Source organism: Terrapene carolina, unplaced genomic scaffold (assembly GCF_002925995.2).
Source record: "Terrapene carolina triunguis isolate 2854851 unplaced genomic scaffold, T_m_triunguis-2.0 Scaffold33911, whole genome shotgun sequence".
Taxonomy (NCBI): Eukaryota; Metazoa; Chordata; order Testudines; family Emydidae; genus Terrapene; species Terrapene triunguis.
Window position 1 is genome coordinate 13,512,080 of NW_020698262.1, and position 24,987 is coordinate 13,537,066.

At 45.1% G+C, this 24,987-nt stretch overlaps 1 protein-coding gene across 1 annotated transcript in view; it reads left to right on the plus strand.

Moving 5' to 3' along the window:
• Positions 1 to 250: 250 nt before the first annotated feature.
• The window catches only part of LOC112103474 (paraplegin), a 43,320-nt gene continuing 18,583 nt past the window's right edge, over positions 251 to 24,987 (plus strand). Inside the window, exons 1-9 of the mRNA XM_024195272.2 lie at positions 251 to 595; positions 5,127 to 5,229; positions 6,629 to 6,718; positions 11,946 to 12,187; positions 13,263 to 13,402; positions 16,421 to 16,523; positions 18,149 to 18,274; positions 18,911 to 19,073; positions 20,156 to 20,329. Coding sequence (XP_024051040.2) covers positions 251 to 595; positions 5,127 to 5,229; positions 6,629 to 6,718; positions 11,946 to 12,187; positions 13,263 to 13,402; positions 16,421 to 16,523; positions 18,149 to 18,274; positions 18,911 to 19,073; positions 20,156 to 20,329 — 1,486 coding nt within the window. The remainder of the gene's footprint in view (positions 596 to 5,126; positions 5,230 to 6,628; positions 6,719 to 11,945; positions 12,188 to 13,262; positions 13,403 to 16,420; positions 16,524 to 18,148; positions 18,275 to 18,910; positions 19,074 to 20,155; positions 20,330 to 24,987) is intronic.

Genomic DNA, 24,987 nt, shown 5'->3' on the forward strand with positions numbered 1-24,987 from the left:
AACCCATCCATGAAAATCCGTTTTACGGGGGTGGGACACTTGGAAAGAACCTGAGCGGCCCGGCGCTGCGGGGGCCCCGGGCGGGCGGGGGGGGGGGGGGCCTGGGGGGCCCGGCGCTGCGGGGGCCGCGGGCCGGCGGGGGGATCAAGGCCTGAGCAGCCCGGCGCTGCGGGGGCCGTACCCAGGATGGCGGCGGCGGTAGCGGTAGCGGTAGCGGCAACTCACGGAGAGACAGACGGGTGAGGGGTCTATGGGGGTAAGTGAGGGCGTGGCGTTCCCCAGCGTTGGCGAGGCGGCCATCTTGAAGGCTGGCCGCCGAATCGGCCCGCTTTCAAGATGGCTGACTCCGCCTTCTGCCGACACTTCCGGTTTCTCTCAGGGCTCGGCTGCCGTTAGTCCCGCTGCGCGTCTCGGCGAGGCCCTTCCTCGCTGCCCGGTCCGCAGCGGCCTCGCGTCTCGGGGCCTCCGAGCCGGGCGGTCGCCGCGGGACATGGCGCTGCTGCAGCTGCTGCTCAGGGGCCCCCGCTGGCGGCGGCTCGGCCTGGCGGGGCCCGCTCGGAGCTGGGGCCGGCCTCGGGGCGGCGGAGTGCTCCCGGTGAGTGGCCGCGGCAGGCTGAGCCCTGCGAGCGGGGGGAGCGCGGGCCGGGCCTGGGGCCGGCTGGCTCTGGGGCGGCCGGGGCTGCGTGGCCCGGGGATCGCCCGGCGCTGGAGCCCTGGGATCTGGTCGTGGCTCTGGCAGGGGCCTGCTGGGAGACCCGGGACCCCCTTCCCGTGCCCTGTACAGGGAGGAGACCGGAGAGCGACTGATGCGACCCGGGCCATTGTTATTCCTGGGGGGGGGGGGTGAGACTTCCCGTGCAGGGCAGGTGGGAGTCCCTCCTTTCTGCTGCCCCATGGAAGCGCCTTGAGGCAGAAGCTGTCTGGCACAGCGTGTATGTGCAGCACCGGGCACAGCGGGCGCCACTTGCGTCAGAGCGTCTAACCGCGCCCGGGTTCCGAGTAATTCCTAAACCCGCTGCCGTGGGCCTGGTGGAATGGGAGAAATCCCCAGTGCTCCTAACATCTGTGCACACTTTCCAGGAATCCCCTGCCTGCAGCCCTAGAAAACAGAAGAGTTTAATGATGGAGAAGCCTTGCTAGTATTAGAGAGATCCTAGCTGGTATTACCTATAGCTAGGGCCCTACCAAATTCACGGCCATGAAAAACGCGTCCCGAACTGTGAAATCTGGTCTTTTGTGTGCTTTTACAGATTTCATGGGGGAGATTTATCAAATTAGGAGTCCTGACCCAAAAGGGAGTTGCGTGGGGTTTTAGGGGGAGGTCGTGGTATTGCCACCCTTACTTCTGCACTCCCTTCAGAGCTGGGTAGCCGGACAGAGGCAGCTGTTGGCCTGGTGCCCAGCTCTGAAGGTGATACCCCACCAGCAGCAGCTCAGAAGTAAGGTTGGCAATAGCATGCCATGCCATCCTTCTGCGCTGCTGCTGGTGGTGGCAGCTCTGCCTTTAGAGCTGGGCTCCCCGCCAGCAGCTGCCACTCTCTAGTTGCCCAGCTCTGAAGGCAGCGCTGCCACTAGCAGCAGCACAAAAGTAAGGGTAGCAGTACCACAACCCCTTACAATAAACGTGTGATGCACCTGCAACTCCTTTTTGGGTCAGGAACCCGACAATTACAACACTGAAATTTCAGATTTAAATAGTAGAAATAATGAAATTTACTATATTTAAACTCCTATGACTGAAATTGACCAAAATGGACCCTGAATTTCATAGGGCCCTACCTATAGCTTGGTCTCCATTGTTCGTACCATTCTCTCTTAGAAACTTGAAACTTTTTTTTTTTTTTTTTTTTTTTTGGAAGTCTAAGCCATTTCTGTTTGGCAAACATTGATTCCTTCCCTCGCTTATGTTTTTCTTGGAAGATACCCCAGCATAGCTGTGCTACCTGTTATTTCTTTGTTTGTGCACCTGCCTTGTAGATAGGATTTCATAGAATCATAGGACTGGTAGGGACCTCGAGAGGTCATCTAGTCCAGTCTCCTGCACTCATGGCAGGACTAAGTATTATCTAGACTATTCCTGACACTTGTTTGTCTAACCTGCTCTTAAAAATATCCAATGATGGAGATTCCGCAATCTCCCTAGGCAATTTATTCCAGTGCTTAACCACCCTGACACTTAGGAAATTTTTCCTAATGTCCAACCTAAACCTCCCTTGCTGCAATTTACGCCCATTGCTTCTTGTCCTATCCTCAGAGGTTAAGAAGAACAATTCTTTCCCCTCCTCCTTGTAACAACCTTTTACAAACTTGAAAACTGTTATCATGTCTCTTTTCCAGGTTAAACAAACCCATTTTTTTTCAATCTTCCCTCATAGGTCATGTTTTCTAGACCTTTAATAATTTTTGTTGCTCTTCTCTGGACTTTCTCCAATTTGTCCACATCTTTCCTGCAATGTGGGGCCCAGAACTGGACACAATGCTCCAATTGAGGCCTAGTCAGTGCGGAGTAGAGCGGAAGAATTACTTCTCGTGTCTTGCTTACAACACTCCTGCTAATACATCCCAGAATGATGTTCGCTTTTTTTGCAACAGTGTTACATAGTGGACCATAAACTCAATATGAGTCAACAATGACACTCATATCCCTTTCCACAGTACTCCTTCCTAGGCAGTCATTTCCCATTCTGTATGTGTACAACTGATTGTTCCTTCCTAAATGGTGTACTTTGCATTTGTCCTTATTGAATTTCATCCTGTTAACTTCAGACCATTTCTCCAGTTTGTCCAGATCATTTTGAATTTTAATCCTATCCTCCAAAGCACTTGCAACCCCTCCGAGTTTGGTATCGTCCTTTATAAGTGTACTCTCTATGCCATTATCTAAATGATTGATGAAGATACTGAATAGAATCGGACCCAGAACTGATCCCTGCAGGACCCCACTTGTTATGCCCTTCCAGTGGGACACTGAATCACTGATAACTACTCTCTGGGGCTACGTCTTCACTACCCGCCGATCCGGCGGGTAGCAATCGGTTTATCGGGATCGACTTACCGCGTCTCGTGAGGACGCGGTAAAATCGATCCCTGATCGCTCTGCCGTCGACTCCGGAAATCCACCTCGACAAGAGGCGGTAGCGGAGTCGGCGGCAGCGCGGCAGCGGTCGGCTTTCCCCCGTCCTCACCGCCAGGTAAGCCGACCTAAAATACGCAACTTCAGCTACGGTATTCACGTAGCTGAAGTTGCGTATCTTAGGTCGGAACCCCGCTGTAGTGTAGACCTAGCCTGGGAATGATTTTCCAACCAGTTTTGCACCCACCTGATAGTAGCTTCATCTAGGTTGCATTTCCCTAATATTTGCTGTTTAAGTTGTCTGTGCTGCAGGAGAGGATCAAACGTCATGAGGTCCTCCAAACTACATATTTTGTATATGCTTTGGGCTGTATGCAAAATGTTGTTTAATGTTTTAGTTACCCCTTTTTAGTGGGTGTTATAGGGTCAAAATCCTAGTCAGCAGAATAGCACATCAGCTTACAATAAAGATGCTAACCACAATCTTAAGGATAAGTTAGCTTTATTTTTGTCTTCACAGGAGCAATTATGTAAATGAAGGAGGCACATGAGTTCCATACGCATCCTCTGAAGGGATGTAACTTCAATGGATGTGGCTTGTTTTCTTTAAATTGTTTTCTCATCTTTAACTTTTTAACATCTTTAGGGCTATTATTTGGACAGTTTTTGTCCTTATTTAATTATATCTGTTTCCAAAGGGGTATTGTTTAAATTGGTGAAATTGGCCGTAAGTGTGGGCACATTTATATCCATATAGGAGTATTTGTATCAATGTAGTTTATTTTGCAGAAACTACATCCACCCATGGGGGTTACATTCATGTAAGCTATATCTGCTTCTGAACAGATACACTTTTTGAACCGATTTAACTATTTAAACTAGCACTTAAAGAAAATGAAAAAATCAAGTTTGTTAAAATAAGACTTAAACTCACACAAACAAGGAAATTCTGACTTAAATGTTCTCTGACTAATTTGCTCTTCTCTGCTGAAATTCTGCAATGCTTTTATCATAAGCTTCTACTACTTTCGTACAGGTGAGGCTTCACCCCCTGCAATACCCCAACCCAGTGAATAAGTGAAAAATGGAGGCTATTTCTACAGTAGGAGTGCTTTACTAGTATAGGAATACCGGCATACACACTTCTAGTATGGACACAGCTGTACAGCAAAGCTGTGCTTTGTACTGGGATAGTAAATCCACCTCCCACAAGAGAGACAAGCTATCCTAGTAAAAGCACAGTTTTGCTGGTATAACAGTGTCTACACAGGGGCTTCAGCCAATCCAGATCTATCAATTAGGGATCACACTTCTTCACTCGTGTGACCAACATAGCTGTGCTGGCAGAAGCTTCTAGTGTAAACTTGGCCGGAGTAGCAGGTATATTGTAGGAATCTTTGCTTCTATCAGTTTAAATTAGTCATTGAACATTATTAACAGTTTTGTATCTTCGTTGCAGTGAGAGTACTGTATGTCACAGTAGTCCATGTCAACCAATGACTAATGTTACTGTGAAATTTGATCTACAATTCAAGCCAATTCTTGCATCCATGGAACATCACCCTTAGGGTTAATCAAGACTACAGGCAGTACTTATTAGCTGGTGTGAGGAGTAGGTGTATAGTCTCGTTACTGTGGAATCTGTTAGGTTACGACTTTGCCCTCCTCTAGCCTTTCTCATCTGAGAAAATCAAAGCACTTCACCGGTGTTAATGAATGTAGCTTCTCCATATCTCTGATATGTTAGCCCCAGTGTACACTTGATGGATAAACCTAGGCACAAGAAGAAGAGTATGACTTCCAAATATTTTAGTCATATGCTCTGTGTGCACGTTTGCTCTCCTAAAACCAGGCTATAAATGACTTGCTCATAATCACATAGCAAGTCTGCAGCAGAGCCAGGAATGATACACGGGTGTTCAGACTCCTCGTCCTGTGACCAAATCACAAAAATATCCTTCCTTCCTACTGAGGAAATCTACTTTGATTGTCCCCTGATTCTATGCTGCACTGTGCAGTTTTTCCTGTTACAGTCGTCTTTTTTTCTCTTCAGACCCTTCTGTCCCGAACACTTTCCCCCACATTTCAAGGGCTCAGCGGACTCTTAGTGAAGCAACATGTAATTCGGGATCCAGTGAGACTCTGGAAACTCTTAGGTGAGCTCCCTACTAAAGTATTTCTGAGGGGGATGTCTGCTTTGGCAAGGACGTTGTCTTTGAAATGACATTAATTTGGGGTCTACTAAGAAATGTAATTACTTGTGGTTTTTTTTGGCTAGCGATAAGCCGTGGCATCTTCACAGTCAGGCTGTGTGATGAGCTACCTATCTGAGCTCCTGATTCTCCCTGTCAGGCCAAGGCCCCCTCACATATATGCTCCCAAATGGCAGATCCTGGCCTCAGCTTCTCGCCAGCTGGCGCTGTAGTGTCTCCTTGGGATTGCCGGGGGCTCCTAATCACCATGTGTTGTCATTGCCGCCCCCCTTCCTGCTGGCTGGCTGGAAAGGAAGCAAGAGCAGTGGCCTGGGCTGGAGCTGTGTGTGGAGCAAGCCAGGCCCCAGTCCCTGCCCTGCGCCAGACTGACCAGCTGGTGCCATATGGTGAGAGATCACTCCCTGGCCCGAGCAGCCAGCTTAGCCCAATACAATGACTTTTCCAGCAGCAGGGAGGTATAAGTGGGGATCCTCGCTTCTGCCTCCCTGCTCTTAGAAAAATCACATTATTGGGCTAATTTCATGATTTCTGTGAAATCTGTGAAATCATGACTTACACAGGGCCGTTGTTATGGAGCTGGTGAGCATGACCTGCAATGTGTTAAACCTCTGTGTTTGTGTTGTGGTTAAAAACACATGGATGTCTCTCTTTAAAGTGCTACATCCATACCGTCTGCACAAATGCAAGCGAACTCTCCAGTTAGGAGTAACTTCTGTCGAGTACTGTAATTTCTAGCTTTGCCTACCTCTCCTTCCATGGAGAGTGCAAGCAATAGCCTCAAGTCCGTTCTTTTCATTTCTGAACTCTTTGCTGCTCCCCTCAGAGTGTTCACTACTAGTGATAGCAGTGGGTTTTGTAATGAGATGTATATATTGACCGATTCGTGTTCTTCAGTTGCAACACATACAACATTCCCATTAGTATATGTTCACACCCAGTAGTACAAGGATACTGAAACTACTACATGAATATACTCCAAATTTTCTCTTACTCTATAGGAAAGTTTAATAACTAGGAACTGATGGAGAATTCTCTCAAAAAGACTGTTTAGAAATTATTCTAAGATGGCAGACAAAGCTGTATTTTGACTGGATTGCAGAAAAACAACAACAAATATTTAATTTAGAAATAACATGAAAACTTTCCTCATTCTTGGTCAGATTCCTTCCTCTGATGTGTGCACCCAATTTCCATTGAAGTTAATGGGAGTTACATGTGTGTAGGGGAGGGCAGAATTTAACACGTGGCATATTCAAAGCTTGTACTGTATGTCTAATTTCTCTTCCTGGGTCCCAGAACTAAGTGCTTCAGTTACTAATCTTTTCCCTTTATTTGTCTATAGGTGGCATTTACTATTTTAGTACCTCAGGGTCTCGGTGGAATAGCAATAAGAATGAAGGATCCAAAGGGAAGTCTCCAGAGGAGGATGAGGGTATGTTTGAAGTTTTGATACAGAGGATACTTAATGAAATGAAGGTTCCAAATTGGAGTGTCATTCTTTGTGTGAGTGTGTGCGGGAGAACATGCAAGATCCATGTTAATGCTAAATAGTGCTAGGTATTGCTCTGCGTACTGGAGCCATAACTGTAAAGTATTCTCAGTCATAGGCTTGTAAATCATAAACTGCTGAGTCTAATTCATACACATCTGAGCTTTGTTCAAAGGCTTTTATTTCTCTTTTGTATATCAGTTTGTTTTTGTAATGTATATCTAGGTTTGGCAGACTTTTTAAATAATTTTGACAGGCATTGATTATTTTTAAGCTTTTTTTTTTTTAATTTTATCTATTATCAATTTAAATTTTCAGAGTTGCAGGAAATTACAGTGGTGTGGTCCAAAAAATTATTTAACAGTAGATGTTGAGATTCAAAATATTAACGTTTTATCATGGTTAAAACATAAATTATCAACATCACATGTCAAAATATGCAAAGTCAATGTCCTTAAATCAAACTCTAATTAAAGTTCTCAAGCAGAGAATTTCTTCTTCTTCACCTATAGGCAAATTTTATCATCAGTGGAAATATTTGAGTCCTTACCTTTGTTACTAATATCACCTAACAAAAATGAAATCTAAGGAAATATTAAAATCTACATTTCACTATTTAAGCTGTGTACTTCTTGTCTTTTTCATCTTGTACATTGGAAATACATTTGTCAATTTCACTTTTATGTTAGGCCTTGTCTAGACACAAGTTGTACCAATTTTACTAAATCTGTTCAGAAACCTCTGTAGCTGATTTGGTGCATTTAGTTAAGCTGAGCAAATACCAGGCACTCTTCAACTGATTTGAAGTGTGTCCCCACAAGGGAGTTGCATTGATAGAACTACGTGGGTTTTTAAAGTATCATAACTAAATTGGTACAACCGTTGTGTGTAGACAAGGCCTTAGCAATTTCTAATAGGTTTAATTTTCTGATCTTCCTAGGATACTGCAGTGTTTTGGGTTGCAAACACCTCAGGAGGATGTTATTCTTTCAAAATGGTTTCAATTTAAATTAAAAAAAAAAAATCACTGAGATTTTCTACTTTCTAATAGCTTGTTTTCACAGCAGCTATATCTTGAGTCTAAACTGACCTAACAGTGCCCCCTTGGTGTTGTCAGCAGCTCTCCTATAGGTGGATAGGCAACAGCTGTATTCCCTTTTTTTACAAGTGTAATTTGACTTGACTTTGAAAAGTGAGCAAATTGCCCTCCACCTCCACCCCAGCCCTGTATAAGGGACTGGAAAAGTTCCCAGTCTGCGACGAGACTTGCAGTTCGATGTGTGTGGTATGAATTTCCAGCTGGAAAGTCCCCTAGCTGGTGACATGTACTGTATCCTGGCTTAAGGATTTATTTTAAAGATGTCAGAAATGTCCCATGTGAAAAGCCTCATGCTCTTCCATGGGTATGGTGGTATCCGCTGAAATGTGACAGAGGCCTATAAAGCGAGAACCAGCATCTGAGAGTTTCTTCTTCATCTCAGTTGATGCCAGGACTGTTGACTATGTGAGTAAAGGCCGATCTAGGCTTGCACTTTCTGTGGTGCTATCGTTTGTTTTCTGGAACCTTGGATGAAGGCTAAATCTCCAGACACACAGGGCTCCAGTTTAACTTTACACAATATAATTGCAGTCTGTGACAGTAGCATTATAGTTCTTTTATAATGATTAATTTTTTAATACATTTTCACTTAAATACAAAGATTGAGACAGTACAAAAGGCATGACGTTGTTGTTGGGTTTTTTTGTGGTTCCAAACATGCTGGTGGGACCCATCAGGTTGCATCTGGCCAACAAAATGCCATGCACACTTTCAGCCCCATTCATGGTGGTAATCTACAGCCTTTGTAGGTCAGGAGTGAGGGTCTTGTCAGTTCAGACAGACTTAGGCCACTGCTGAAACCATATGCAAGGAACAGAGATCAAATGTACAGTGGGATGCTAGTACAAATACCACATGGTCTTTATTGAATGTTTTTTTCAAAGCCTGGGATTTCTGCTGCCTGGAAGACCACACAGAATGATTGTGACCAGAGATCCTACAAGAAGTATTGTGGCTATTACAATTTGTAAACAGTAACCTGCTGTGTTCAGTGGCCCTTCTCCTGTGATTAATGGATAATTTGACTTTGGGAGGTGGAATTCTCCTCCGTGTCTCTAGCAGAAAGACACTGTCTGCAGTAATTATTAAAAAGAACTCTTTGGACTGTCACTGCAGCCCTTGCAAGCTTTTAATCACAGAGTTCAGGTTTGGGGTTAATGGCAAATCATTTCTTCATGAAGGCTTTCTGAGACTAAAGAGCTGGAAGTGTTCCCACAGTGGTTGTTTGCAAGTGTCTCTTCCAGCTACCATTACTTATTGATTTAATAGTTATTGTGGGCAGTTTACATTGTAATATGAATGCTGCATGGCAAAAGTGATTGCATTTTCTGACAAACCGAAGTGGCAGGATGATAGAGGTACAGAAATCAGGAAGTTTGAATTGCATACTGTGTCTGCTGTCCCTGAAGATGGACTGGTAGAAGACCTCTCATAGCAATAGATGTCTTTCCTCCAGTTTTCTAAGGCATTGTTATCTGAAAGTGGTCAGCTGCAGTTTTGAGGGTGAAGGTGCTTCCAATTTGCATTAATCCAGAAATGTCCATCATGGCAAGATATCTGATGGCCAGTTCTGATTTCAACATGATATTTTTTTCAGTGACATTCTCAAGATTATGGCTGCTTCTCAGAAGAGAAGAGAGAAAGATGGGGAAACCCCCATACTCTGATCAAGGAAAATATTGCATGCATCTCTCTTGATTTCATCTGAAACTTAGAAGGGAAGAAGTGCTGTAACAGCATTTCCCTGGGGTGTTGCTTTTCCATCTGAGATCTCATTGAAAATCATCCTCGCTGCACTTAGACTCTTTTTGTACTGGGGTTCACCTCTCCCAGAGTTGCCTCAGTTGTTTGTAGAAAGGAAAGTTGTTGTCTGTTTATATAGTTCTAATTTAATGGGACGGGATATTGCCTAGCTTTAAGGTTTCTATCATTCTTGGCTAACGCTGTTCTCCTTTTAATAAGACATTGCTGGATGTTAGATTATAGCTTTGTGATGAATTTACTCATTCTAGTGTAGCTGGATCTAGCTGATAACACGGGTGGGAAGATGGCATGAAAGAACAAAAGGGGATGAGCCGCACACAGATCCTGAGCTGTCGTGTTCTGAAACTATGACTTTATCTGAAAAGCTGTATTGTTTCTATTTAGTCACAGACCTTTCCTGTTGGAAACACAGAACAGAGCTAGGGAGAAGTGAAAAATGATGTCGCATATCTGAAGGACAGAGGACTTCCTGGGGTCTGATGACTGGGTCATATCTTTTTTTTGTTTGTTTTTTGCCTTGGTTTTGTTGTGTTGTGTAGGGTCTAATTGCTGGCTAGTGATAAATGCCAGTGTAAATGTCTTTGTTATGAATTTGCAAATAAACCTAATCGGGGCTGCAGCAGGCAGACACACTAAAACTCCAGTGGGGAAGAGTTCATTTATTTCTATGTGTAGAATGGTATTTACGTATGTCATGGTGCCAGTGGTGGTAAATTGTATATCAAGAACATCCAGATTCGACCATATAAATGGGGAGATGACTGTCTTTTAAATCACATGATGGTCAGCAACTGAAATCAAACATTCTGCCCTGACAGTCCTTTATAGGTGGCAATCTTCTAAATCTGCTGAAGGAGTCTGGAAAATGCCAGGATTCTAAAAAACAGGTTAGCTGCAAATACTAAGACACACAAGCCATTGATTTTCCTGTGGTTCTCAAGCCTTCTAATTGCATTATAAAGTTACTTACTTGACTAGGTGTTTTTGGCATTGTAAGATGAAAAGTCAGCATGTTGTCGAAACAAATCCATCTATGGTACCTACAGAACTTCCAGTAGTCTATTCAAAAACATTTTTTACACTACATGTAATTAAACTGTGCAACTCACTGTTGCAGGATATTATTGAGACTAATAGTTTAGTAAAATGCAGTGCAGATTAGATGCCGCTATTAGATGCTTGTGTAATAATCATTTTATTATTCTGTATAATGTAAATGTTGTCAACCTTTGTGGTTTAGGACATCAGTTGATCAAGAGCTGGTCAGGAAATGATTTGCGCTGTATTATTGCACAACTGGCCAAGAGCATTGTGATGGGTTTTACTCATTCTCTCAAAATTTCCAGCATAGTATTAGCCAGCAGCAACCAGACTAGTTGGGCCACTGGTTTGTTACAGTACAGTAAAATGCAGTATATGGAGGGGGTTACAATAGTTGAAGCCTTTGGTTTGATGCTCCAGTGGTTTTGTTTGATCTATACATGCATTAGACCAGGCAGCTGAAATGGTTCCTCAGTTTAGAGTGGGCTGGGATTCTTGATTAATTGACTTTTCACTAACTAGTTAATGGATTTTGACCCTCTAAAACCTTATGGACTAGGATTAGATTTAAATAAAAACAAGCTGCTGATCAAAGCTTTTCGAAAATGTGTTGCGATTATCCGGTACGGAGATGAAGAATTTAATTTTTTCGGGCAGCTTCCAAAAGTGAATTTTTGGCTCTTCGTGCCACTTCATTTCCTCTTCTTACTAAATTAACAGGTGAAGTGAAAAACTTCACCCTCCCTTGTATCCAGTGCACACAGTCTCTCTGTGGCAGCAGCTAAAACAGACTCCATGATACAAGCAAATATTTGCTAGCTAATAGAATGCAAACTTTGCCTCCTTCCTAGCAACTGTTCATTTTGGATCTGGCTGCATGCACGTTAATAAACAGGCTTTTGAGTTGATACTGTTTAACTTGTGGAGAAGAGGAGGCTTTGTGGTCTGACAAGATCTGGGAGCCAGCAAGGTCCTGGATTGTAATGTGACCTAAAACACTGACTCACTGTGTGACCTTGGACAAGACATGTGACCTTGGACCTCATTCAGCTCAGCTGGAAAACTGGCCTTACAAGACCTCACAGCAAACTAGACACTGCTTCTGAGCATAGCTTTCCTAGACAAATCAAATCTAGAACTCATACCAAACTGTGTAGCTGGTCAGTCTTTGGTCTGTTGTGTAATTTTCTGTTCTCTGGATCACAAAGCTTAATCATTATATACTCTCCTGTCTCTCCTCTCATACCTCTCTTCTTTTTTGTAAAGAGGAAAAGAAACGTAAGGAACGGAAAGATCAGATACATCGTGAGCATTGGCGGATGCTCTTCCTAATAGCTGTCATCATGAGCCTGCTAAACTCAATGATCACCAGCGGGGTCAACATTTCCTGGAATGACTTTGTGAATGAGATGCTGGCGAAAGGGGAGGTCCAGAGCATTCAGGTGCATCTAGAGAGTGATATTGTGCAAATCTATCTGCACCCAGGAGCAGTTGTATTTGGACGGCCTGTGAGTGTCTTTGTACAATTAGAATGAATAATTCCAGATTAAGCTGTTGAGAAGAGTTTCTTAAATGTATTTTCATTAAAGCCCCAGCTGCTGTTTTGCTCATTACTGATTTCCTTCTCCTCCTTGTGTTTGAAGTTCTGTGTGACTCTTGTCAATTATACTGTACCAACTGAGAAATGAATCAGTCTTTGTTTGTTTTATAAAGAATATTGCCTGAATCTCCCCCATCCCCACTGGTTGGGAGAAAGTCAGAAAATCCATTGCAGATTTTGGAAAAGTTCGATTTTTTTTTTTTTAATTATCCCGAATATTAGCACAATTTAAGATGATTCATGGAGCTAGGAATTGGTTGTAATTTTTTACCACTGGCTGGGTTAGGAAAAACATAATATCCAAAGCAACCAATGTGGAAGCTAGTTCCAGATGTTTGACAAGCACTAATAGCACATGCCTTTTTGTTTCTTTTTAAAACCAAAAGAAGTGTGAGTGCATGTTAGGACACAGGCTGCTGGGCTTGTCACCACTGTGAAACAGAAACTGGTGAGACAGTAAATTATTTCTCTGGTGATTGGCCCATTGTTTAGTTAGATAGCTTCTGATCACTGAAATCCATTACTGTCTATGTGGTGTGCAGATGGTATCTAAGAAATCTACATTAAGCACAAGAAACTCTATTCCTGTGGATTTCTGAGATCTTCATGTGCAGAGCAAGTGCATGATTATGGGCTCAAGGTATCAGTAAATGTGGGCTTTTGAAGGATTAAATCCATCCTCTGACTTGCGTATAAAGTCCTTGCATCTCCTTGTCTGCAGACTAACTTCTTTGCTGGATTTCAGCAGATTTTGTCCTTACAATGACATCGCTGTGAATTTTTAACTTTAAAAAAAGTGTTTTCTCCTTTAGTCCTCACTTCTGGTCCCAAAGTCACTTTCTCACACTCCACTGGTGTTGCTGGCAAGAGGGTGACCCATAATTTAGAGAAGCCTTTATTCTAACTATCCACTGTAGATAGGTGACCTAGTTTCTGCTTTATTCTCAGTCTGCAATGTGGTTCTCTTGATTTCATGTCCCCAGAGGTTTTCCAAGATGTACAGGATGCAGGTGGCAAATATTGACAAGTTCGAAGAGAAGCTGCGAGCAGCGGAGGAGGAGTTGAATATTGATGTGAAGGACAGGATCCCAGTCTCCTACAAACGCACAGGCTTTTTTGGAAAGTATGATATTAACTGATCACTTATTTGTACTGTAGTAGTGCCTGGGGCCCCAGTCAGGGATCAGGGCCTCGCAGTGTAGGGCATCCTACAAACACATAATGAAGAGACGGTCCCTGCCCTGAAGAGCTCACATGTGGCTTTCAGAAGTAGCCCCATCTTTAGAAGACATGTTAAAACTTAGGCCAGGTCTACACGACAAGTTTTTGTCATCGTAGCTATGTCGGTCAGTGTGTGAAAAAACACCCCCCTAGTCGACATAGCTATGTTGGCAAAACTTTGTAGTGTAGATGCAACTATGCTGACAGAGTGCTTTTGTCACTTAGTAATGTCATTCGGGGAGGTGGTGTTGCTGTGCCTGCAGAAAAACTCCTTCTGTTGGCGTGCAGAATAGAATCTGCACATCTGAGAAAAACCCATTATCAGTCGCTATGGATTTTTGTAATATGTAGTAGTTTTCCTAATTGAGCACTTTGTCTTTAATCAATTATTCTAGTGAAAACCATGATAAAACCCATAACACAGTGGGCTCAACAAACATGATATTGGCCCCTCGTTTAAATTACCCATTGGAGTAGATCCATAATGAGCCTTCCCCATTTTATAATGCTTTAAAATTGACTGGTTTATTCTGAGGTGAGCCAGGTTATAAAAATAAATTCTTAGCTTTAGCCCACTACAACAGGAGCTGCAGTTCAGACAGATAACAGGGTCTGACACTGACTCAGATTTACAGCCACATACTGAGCAGAACAGCTTTAATGATAAGACATAAAATGTCAATGAGAAATGAGTATTCCTATTAAATGTATAGACTTTTTTTTTTGTTGTTGTTATCCAAAGCCAGGATCCTTTGTCAAAACAATTCAACAAAGATTAACGTTTTAATTGTAATATGGGCCTCTAACGGGTGAGTGAGCAAAGAAAGGAAAAAAATCTGTCAATCGGCTGCTGGCTGGAATTTATTTTGTGTTTTCAAACACTAGCACCAACTTTTTGTGGTCTGTTTTCTGCTGCTGTGGTTTATTTGTCCTTCTATTACAACTGGCAGCTTTTGCAAACCGAGATTTATGGAATCCAGAATGCAAAACAGATTTATAAAGCCCACTCACTGAGGATTTGAATGAGTCCAGAAGCACCTCTGTCCCTGAGAACAGATACCGTGTTGTACAGGGAAGCTTTCCATAAGAGTATGTGTGGAGACTCCACCATAGGGAGTATTCTTAATTGTGTATTCTCTCTAATCCATCAACAAAGATGTGTAATGTTGCAATCCTGTATCTGCCAACCCAAGAGGTCCCCTCTCCAAAAAGAAGGCATGATGTTTCAAGCTACCTTGCTGGTTCAGAGGAACCATAGCTGTCTTTCAGCATTCCCTAGCCACATACTTGCAACATAGTATCATGGTGGCAGCATTAACTGGATGTGCAAGGGTTCTGTTTTCTGTGGTTTGTGAAGCGCAGCGGACCAGACATATCTTAACAGTCATGGTTGGCTACTGTGCGTAACTTCCTCTCCCGGAACTTTCACCATGGATGCAAAACATGCATTTTATGAATGTATTAGAAAATGCTTCATATAAAAGAGAAACCTGGGTATGGTCTTGTGTTCTGCTGCCAGGTCCTACAGGTGGCAATTTACTTGAATAAATGTTTCAAGATTCAGCAATTTGTTTTTAGTTTTTGATCATAAGGCCTGAGATCTCTACCTCAAATTTGTAAATTTACAATTTTTGTATACCAGCCCCAGGGAGTCTGTATTTCTAGCTGTTCTTTACCTTTCAGAACTGTTCTGCTGTGGTTCTGCTCTGAAAATAGACTTTCTAAAGGTGATGATGTGGGGTTCCATATTCTCAGTGGCTTCAAGACCTAGAGCCTGATCTGGTAAAATGCTGAGTGCTGGCAACTCAAATTTGCTTCTTTCAGAGAACAGAGCATTTGGTACCTTGCAGGCTCAAGCCCCTTGTTTGCTCAGTTGACAAGTCAAATATGACTTCTTAACTGCCAGTGCTGCAGATTAAGGTCTACAAATCCAGCTGCATTCTTTCTGCCTCTTATTTCTCTGTGTATGGTACTTCTATGACCCCCCCATTACCATACTACCTGACTGCCATACAATCATTAATGTATTCATCCTTTTGAGAGGTAGCGCAGGGCTACTACTTCCATGTTATAGATGGGGGAACTGAGTTACAGAGAGGCTAAGTGACTTGCCCAAGGTCGCACAGGAAGTCTCTAGCAGAGCAGGGACTTGAACTGGGGTCTCATAAGTCCCAAACTACTGGACCATCCTTCCTCTTATTGCCAAAAAGATTCTGTAGTTGGAACTTAATGGAGAATGTTGTTGCTGATGCGGGAGGCAGAATAAACTCTGGTTTGTGTGCCTGGAGCTGTAGTGTTTGGGCCCCCCATTCGGACCAGCAGCACAAAGAGGCCAGGCAGCTGTCCTAAGGGGGCATCTGGGAATTCCCCTGGCAATGCTGGTTGCTGTGCTACCTGCTCCTGGCATAGTGGGCATGTAAGAGAGATGACCAGAGTGCCTTGCATTCCAGCAATCCCTGGCTCTGTAATGTCCCCTGGGGGCCATTGCCAGCCAGCATAGATTAGAGCAGCCCTGAGGTGACTCTGATTTACACTGGGAGCCAAACTGGCCCTTGCCTGCCACCTTTGCCTGTTCCCCATCAGATTCTGAACTGATGCAGCATAGCCAGTCTGTGAAGATCTAGCCCATTTGTTATGAGCAGATATGACTCTGAAAGAGATGGTAAGCCAGTGCCCCTCTGGGTCTTATCTGTTTATCTTTTTTGTTATGTAATTGTTGGGGGTGTTCTATACAGAATTAATATTTTTCAAAATGTACCACATTCTCAGTCACTCCTCTGCCCATAGCTGCACTTCTAGCCTAACTGCGAGGACCTTTCAAATCCTGAAAACAGATCACCGTTGGGAAATGTTTACTAATTTAATAACTGTCTCATGGCTAGATGCTTCAATTTGTACTGAACTAGCTGTTTTCTTTCAGTGCCCTTTATGCCCTGGGAATGGCAGCTGTTGGTGTAGTCATATTGTGGTACTTCTTCCGCCTTGCTGGGATGGCAGGAAGGGAAGGAGGATTCAGTGCCTTTGTAAGTACTTTAGGTCCTGTATAATAGTTGTTTTAAAGCTCTTGGTTAGTCTCACTTTGTGCTGGCGCGATTTCCTGCTCTTTCCCTGATAAAGTCAACAGAGGACGAGAATTAGCTGATACCAGAGACTGTGCGGTCCTGTCATATCTTGCATCTTTTCCTGATCAGCTGACTAGATTGTACAGTAACTGGTTTCACTTGAGGCCCTCTTTCCCTGACTGCAAGAAGGGCTGAGCTCAGTGAATTTCCAGTGCAGTTTGCTATGCTATTTTCAAAACTCACTAATGAGTTGCAGCTGCCAATAGTGTGTTTCGTTTTGTCCTGCCAACAAGCCTCCCATACAGCCGGGAGTAGGAATCTCTAGGTTTTACAAAATAACTTCTTTTTTTTTTTTTTTTTAAATATGCTCAAATTCTGGATTTCATTATGGGCTGGCGTCTCCCCGCCCATACCCCGCTTGCAACATCAATCAAATCCCTCCCTCTCAATCAGCTGATACAACTTGCATAAGTCTGCTCTGCGTGCAGGAGCAGTAACTGAGGGGGCTTCTGGATGAAAGGAGTGGAGACCTAAATCCCCCATCAAGGTGGTTCCCAGCAACCCCTTCCTGTGCCCTCTTCACCTTGCTCTGAGTGACGGTTTTTATGGAGTGAAATGTAACTGCTTGGATTGAAGGAAGTGCTTTAGAAAGCTTGGCGTGTAGGGGGGCTTTAAGGGCTAGATTCCTGTCTTTGGGGAGTGAGCACAATTAGCCCCCCCATCTTTAACTCTCTTTACTTGAAGAAGCCGGCAGGTCTGAGGGCCTGAACTGCTTTAAACTTTTTTTCCCTCTTCAAAATAAATAAATAAATAAAGTCTTAGTGGCTGTTTTCAGCAGCGCATAATAAGCAGTTACAAGGAGGGTGTTTAACTAAATTGTTGTTTTGACTGTCACTGTGGCTTAACACGCACCAGGAGGCTAAAATGTGGGGCCTGTTCTACTTGAGAGCCTAGAGTTCCATTCCTGGACTGTCTTGGAACAAGAACAATAACTGTGGCAGCAGCTCCCGGCGATGGTTGGCTGTGTGTGTTTGTGTATTTATAACAGCGTGTTGATGATAAATAACCATTAATTCACATTATTTCTTCAAACTGTACCAGTAGTAACCAGCCCAGGTATACTAAGGACTAGGGTCAATAAGAATTAGAGAGCAGGGGTTCTTGACAAACCCTACAGACTTGGGCAATCTGCACAAGTTTTTGAATTAAATGCCCTCAGTTGATTTATGGGGGGAATTGCTGCAGGTTTCCTCTATGCCTGGTGCTAATAAAACATTGGTTAATTAAATTGTTGAGTCACAGTACCAAACTCCAACATCCACAGGAGGAAACCTTTTCGTTAAAGTACATTACTGAACTTGGGGCCTAGAATCATTCTGCTCTGCTACAACAACGAGAGAGACTGTGAGCATTGTAATGCACTTCATATGGGAAGATCACGCATAACCCATTCGTATATTATGCCTCCTCCCATTCAAAAAAAAAGTGTATTCCACTGCCTGATCTTGCACAGCCTCTCCAGTGTGCCCCCCATCTCCCTCGTCAGGACTGTGCCCTCAGAATTCAGAGTGTGCTGTCCTCCACAGAACCAGCTGAAAATGGCTCGCTTTACCATTGTGGATGGGAAGTCTGGGAAAGGGATCAGCTTCAAGGATGTAGCAGGAATGCATGAGGCCAAAATGGAGGTCATGGAATTTGTGGATTATCTGAAGGTAAGAATCTCAAATATGCTTGGTACAGAGGTGGAAGTGGAGGGAGCAAATCTGCCAGATAGCCCATGTGAATGCAATGTGATTCCAGCAATTACTGGGTTTCTTATCTGCATAAAGCTGGACAAGAGGAGGTGGTGGAGATTCTCTCTGCTGAAAGAGAGTGTTTGACTCAAGAGCTGATTGGCTTGTGGCTCCTGTCCTTTGTGAATAAGATGCCCGGTGCCGGCAGTGCTTCAAGTGTCCTGTAATCCCCTCCTCTGCCTTTCCTCCATCCCAAAAGAGAGAAATAAAATAAGAGTTTGGGTGTGTTTGCCAGTGGTGCCCTGGAATAGTCTGGTAGCTTGGGGAGCAGGGCTCATTCTTTTTCTTGTCCTGTGGGGATATTGAGCAGCCTCCGTTTTAACGAGCTGACGGTCTTCCGAGGCTTTGGTCAGTGATGGCAAAAGCCAGATTCTGTATTGTCTGGCTCCTGAGGGAGAAAGGACAGACTGCTGTTCACATGAGTCCCGAGCCAGCAGCTATTGCTGCTGTGACGTCTGTTGGGAAAAGCATCTCGCGAACCTCTGCACAAGTCTCTTCTTCCAGAAACACTCCTCGTGAGCCCAGATGCCTGATGGAATTGTGTTATAATTCTAGAGCCCAGAGTGCTACCTCCAGCTTGGGGCCAAAATGCCCAAAGGTGTCTTGTTACTTGGACCACCAGGCTGTGGAAAGACCTTGTTGGCAAAGGCAGTGGCTACAGAAGCACAAGTGCCGTTCCTGGCGATGGCCGGCTCTGAGTTTGTGGAGGTAATAGGAGGTAAGTCCTCTGACCTTCTGCTAGGAAGAAAAGAGAAGATGTAAATCAATCTGTGGTGGGAGCACACAAGGTTGCTGCCATCTAGAGTAAGTGTTCTCCATGTCTGTGACAAGGAACTGAACTCATTGTTGTCTTTGCACGGGGAGTGTTTGAGCAGGATTGAGTGTTTCTGTAGAGAGTATAAAACACTTTGTCATCAGCAGACAGTGCCATTAGTGCAGCTATGGGAATGTAAACTCCTTCCCTCTCACCTGCTCATCTGTTTAGAAGAGAGTTCTTCATCCTCTTGTCTACAGCAAACCTTCATCAGAGAGAGTCTGGTTTCCTCAGACTCTTCCGGAACATTCCTTACTACCTAGGATATGGTGTGGGAACTCCCATGCAGCTTTGTTTCTGATAACACACACACACGGCATTTGCTCTTTGGAGTAGAGCCTTTACTCTATAACCATCCGTTCACTGACTTCCCTGCCCTTACGTATGCTCTCATGGCTTGTCTTTCAAAAAGCTAAATCGCTTCCGTTGAGGCTGCCCTCTTTGTACATATCAGTGGATTTCCAGTACATGAGTAGAACGCTCTTGCCAATGGGGAACGCTGGAACGGCACATAGCTGCCCCCAGTCCTTAAAGCACAGCACAGGGGCTGCGTGCAGTTCGCTAACATAGCTAAGCATTTAAACTCCTAACCCTGTGAAAGGAGCAGGTGTGCCTGTTTGCAGTTGGGTGCGGAGCTTTTCCTAGAGCAGCTGTGCAGACAGACTGACATATTGAGTTCAGCTGAAGAGGCCATGTGATCCAGGGGACAGGGACTCAGGATACCTGGGTTCTAGTCCCTAACCCACGAGGGGACCTAGGCCAAGTGTTTCTCTGTACCTCTTTTCCCCCAGCCTTTGTCTATCTTGCCTGTTTAGATTGTAAGCTCCTCAGGGCAGGGACTGTCACTTCCTGTGTGTGTACAGGGCCGGGGCACTATCTCGGCTGGGGCCTCTGGGTACAACTGTACTACAGATAATTAAAATACATAGCAAGTAAGGATTGATTCCTGCAAGTCTCTCTTCATCTTACTCTTTGCCCTTCTCTAGGTCTTGGAGCTGCTCGTGTACGGAGCCTCTTCAAAGAAGCCAGGGCTCGTGCCCCGTGTATTGTGTATATCGATGAAATAGATGCTGTGGGTAAGACACGCTCGACCGACATGTCTGGCTTTTCCAACACGGAGGAGGAGCAGACCTTAAACCAGCTGCTGGTAGAAATGGATGGTTAGTATTCCTCTCGCCCAGCCAGAGAGGAGGTCTTTTCTGCCTCCATAAGGATTCAGCTTCTTAAACATGCATTTCCACCCCTACCGATCATGTTGCTTTACCGTTCTCCTCATGTTTAAGTATTTTCTGTTTTTGCCCATTGACTTGAACTCCATTTTCCCCCTCCCCATGCCAGTGTCTCCTACTGCGTCAAGCTGCAGCTCACACAATGCTCCCTGTCCAAGGCGGCCACCCTCTAAGCCTCCAACTCAGGTAGCGTCTCCTATAGATCCCACTCCACGTGACAGGTGAAATCTATGGCTCTCGAACGCCTGTAGGGAGAGGGACCCTGGCACTGAAAGTTGGACTCCTTTTCACAGTTCTCAGGTGTCAATGTGGCCTCACTTGGCCTTGTTCTGACATAGCAGGTATATTACTCACTCAGAGAGTACGTCTACACAACAAGTAAAAAACCCATGGCTGGCCCATGCCAGCTGACTCGGGCTGCGGGTGGTTTAATTGTGGTGTAGACACTCAGGCTGGAGCCCGGGCTCTAAGACCCTGCAAGGTCAGTAGTCCCAGAGCGCAGCCAGAGTCCAAACTCCTACACTGCAATTTAAAAAGCCCCTTAGCCCATTGGCGCCAACTTTCCCTGTTCCCGGTGGATGCTCGACCCCCTTCTCCCTCACCCCACCCCCATTCCACCCCTTCCCCAAAGTCCCTATGCCTAAGCGCCGCCAAACAGCTGTTTGGCGGCGGCTGGGCGGGAAGCACTGGAAGGTAGGCGGAGGAGCGGGGACGCGGCGCGCTCAGGGGTGGAGGAGGTGGGGTGGGGGGTATGGGGAGCTTGGCTGCTGGTGGGTGCAGAGCACCCGGTAATTTTTCCCCATGGGTGCTCCAGCCCCGGAGCACCAATGGAGTCGACGCCTATGCCTTAGCCCGAGCCCCACAAGCACAAGTCAGTTGGCACAGGCCAGCCGGGAGGTGGGGGGGTAAGTTTAATTGCAGTGTAGATGTATCCAGAAGAGTTATTTTTCTGTTATGTTCTACTTGCTCCCCCTCCATCAGTTGCTATATTGAGCGTGTGTCGTAGGGCGAGCAGAAGCAGCTGCATCTCTTCAGCAGAGAGCTTCTCAAAGCAAAGTGCTTTACACTTTGTTCCTGTTTTCCCTCTTTCTCCCCCAAGCCTGCCCAGCCATCCCCACAAGAAACTCTGTGAAGAGTCCTCTGGGACTTCAGTTTTCACCTCACTCCCCCTCACCACACTCCATTTTTCCTCATGCGTCTGACGAAGTGGGCATTCACCCACGAAAGCTTATGCTCCAATACATCTGTTAGTCTTAAAGGTGCCACAGGACCCTCTGTTGGATCTGTAAAAAGCAGACTAACACGGCTACCCCTCTGATACCTGACATTTTTCCTCAGTATGCTGAAAGGCCCCACATCGTAGCAACCGTTCCTTTGTCTTTGGAAGACTGGACATGACTCTCTTCAGAGCCTGTAGTTGCTAGAGAGTAATCGGAGACTTCTAGGAGACAGACTTTGGACTTGATTTCTGCACTGTCACTGGATCATTGGGCCAGCCCTCATGAGAGTTTAATATAGAATTGGAAAGAGGATATAATCTCTGGCTACTAACAGCAGTAGGACTAAAATTAAAATCCTCTGGCGAGCAGGTCTGTTTAGTGGTAACTTTAAAGACTATGAGACAGAAGGGAGCTTGCTGTGGTGTCCTGAGGCAGTATGTGCACTGGAGATAACTTTGGCATCATCTTGCAGCCTGCTAATAAAACCAAGGCAACATGTGCATTAAAGACTGGGGCTGGAGGAGGCCAGGAAGCCCAGAGACACTCTTAATGCACAATGTAATTGTTTCAGCTCAGAAATATGTCTTCCCACTGGTGACAGGATGGAGATAATTTACAGCCCTGAAGAAGTAAAGTAAAGCTAGTCTGCATCAAGGGCAGAACTATATTTCGAGGGTAACATTTAGGGTTTGCTAGCCATTAAATATTGTTTAATACTTGTTACAACCTGTCCAAGACAGGTAATTTTAAAGCCTGATGGGATTTAAAATTTAGTTGTCCCAGAGGGGCATAAGCAATGTAGTAAATTTCCTCTGCTGTCCTCTAACTTAATCTCCATCTTCCCGGCTTCGCTAGGAAATCCACATCCGAATCAGGGGAGACAGCCTTGTAGTTTGCAAGCAAGCCCTGGGTGCCACTGCCTAGACCCCACCTGGTGTCGGCCCTACTTATTTTGGGCATTTACAAAGAGCCTTGATGGGATGAAGGAAAATGCACATTTGACTGCTCTTTGTAACTGAGGTCTGTCAGCCCCTACCGCACTAACCCAACTTGCATTACTTCTGTAGCTGTCTTATTACTGTAGAGCAGGACAAAAAATAGATGTGTCAGGGCTCTGCCCAGCAGGGAATGGTTCAGATTCTAGGATACATTTGGTGGGAGAGATCCCTGTTTACAGTCATGAAATTTGCTGCCTCCCCAAATTGTCTCCATGCAAGAAATTCAGTGCAGCAGTGAGGTGTGAGGAGCGCTTCTCCAGCAGGCCTTTCTGGGATCTGAACTCCAGGCTACTTCCTGGGGTGCAGTCAGTCAGGAAGGAGATTGAAATTTGACTCACTGCGGAGCTGAGAGCAGAGCAGCTTCTGCAATTTGTGCCCCACAAAGTTCCTGTTCCTCAGTGAGCCTGCCCCATAGGAGGGTGCTTTGATGTATGCCTTAGCTTCTTGGCGAGAGAAGTTGCACTAGCTGCCTGCTCATCAGAATGCACCTGTGATCCCCCTGCGTGTCTCACAAGATTGTCTCTGTTACAGATTTGTACCCTCCCTCCTGAGGGGAGAGGAATTGAAGCTAGAGCGCAGTATGGGGTGAGGAGGGATATGGACTGTCTTACAGTGCAGAGGGCCACAGGGTGCCACAGTTTCAGCATGGGTTCTGTGACCGCCCTGCAGGAGCGGGGGGAGTGAGCTGTGAGTTTGCCTTGAGTAGGCACACAGCTGAGTGCCTTGTGCACAGGAACATCCTTGAAGCCAGTGCGCTGGAGGCCCCATGGGCCAGGGTTCCAGAGGCACTTCGAATCCATGCTCGCGGTCCCCGATGCTTTGTGCGTACCTCAGCTTTGGAAAACTTGACCAAAGATGTAACCTTACTTGGGCTTGGCATTACCACCTCAGCTGTATAATGCACAGTAGGTTTCTTGGTGGGCAAAGGCCAGGAGTGGCCCCCAGCCCAACTACTGCCCATGGCTATCCTCATTTTAATGCAGCAGGGTGGCCTGGAAGGACACTACGTCCCAGTGTGAGCTGCTGCATCATGAGTCAAGTAGAGAGCCATTAGACCAAAATGAAGTTCCACATTCTGGGAAGTGTAGTCCCCCCCCTCTTTTAAAGATGAAAATGTCTGTGGTCTCCTCCAGTTTATAGAAATCAGGTGTAGTTCTGGAGACCCTGGTGAGCTGCCAATTCCGAAATTAGGGCCCAGCCCCCTGTTACAGGTGTCAGAAGATGAAAGGTAAAATGATCTCCTTATTAAATACATGCTTTATAGAAAGTCTTTACTAGTGCACTGATGGATTCTCTTCACTCTTGCCACAGGCTGCCTCCTGAAAAGAAATAGTTATTTATTTGTATTACTGTCGTGCCCAGGAGTCCTAGTCATGGACTAGGACCTCAGTATCCTAGGCACCGTGCAGACAGAGAACAAAAAGACGGTCCCTGGCTCCCAACGAGTTTGCAATCAGGGTACAAGACAAGAAACAGCAGATGGAGACAGAGCGTGATGAGGGAGTACAAGGAAACAGGGAGACAGTAGGTCAGCATGATATGCCGTGGTCTCAGCACACCAGCATCCTAACCAGTGTCAAATTTTTGGAGGCATCCTGGAAAAGGAGAATTTGAAAGAGGATGAATTAGTTTTGCAGATGTTTACAGGGAGCTCCTCCCAAGCCTGAGGGACAGCATCAGAGAAAGCACAAAGGTGTTTGTTCGAAAATGTATCGAGTGGGGGATGGAGAAAGATCTGGTCCAATTGGATGCTTGAGTCATATTTATAGTGAATGAGAGATGACTGGTCGGGTGGGGTGGGCCATGAAGGGTGTTGAAAGTGAAGACCGGCAGCTTACGTTTAATGCAAAGAGAAGGGGGAGCCAATGGAGGGATGCAAAAGGGGTGGTGGTGGTGACGTGTTCAAAGTGACAGGCTAGGAGACTGAATTTGGCAGCAGCGTTCTGAATGGATATAAGTGGGATAAGATTGCGTTTGTAAAGGCCAGAGAGAAGGATGTTGCAGTAACAGAGATGTGAACCTGGATGAGAGTTTTATCTGTATGGCTATAAATAATATGGCTTGTTGTTAATTACAAGTGCAAAGTAGTACTCTTTGGAAGAAAAAATCAAAAGCATAACTATGAAAAGGGGAATAACTAGCTAGGTGTTAGTACTGCTGAAAAGAATCAGGATTTTAGTGGTTCACAAATTGAATGTTAGTCAACAGTGCAATGCAGTTCTAAAAAAGCGAATATAATTCTGGGGTGTATTGAAGGAAGTGTCAGATGTAAGACACAGGAAGTAATTGTCCTGCCGTACTTGGCACTGGTGAGGCCTGTGTCCAATTCTGGACGTCACACTGTAGGAAAGATGTGGTTAAAATGAAGAGA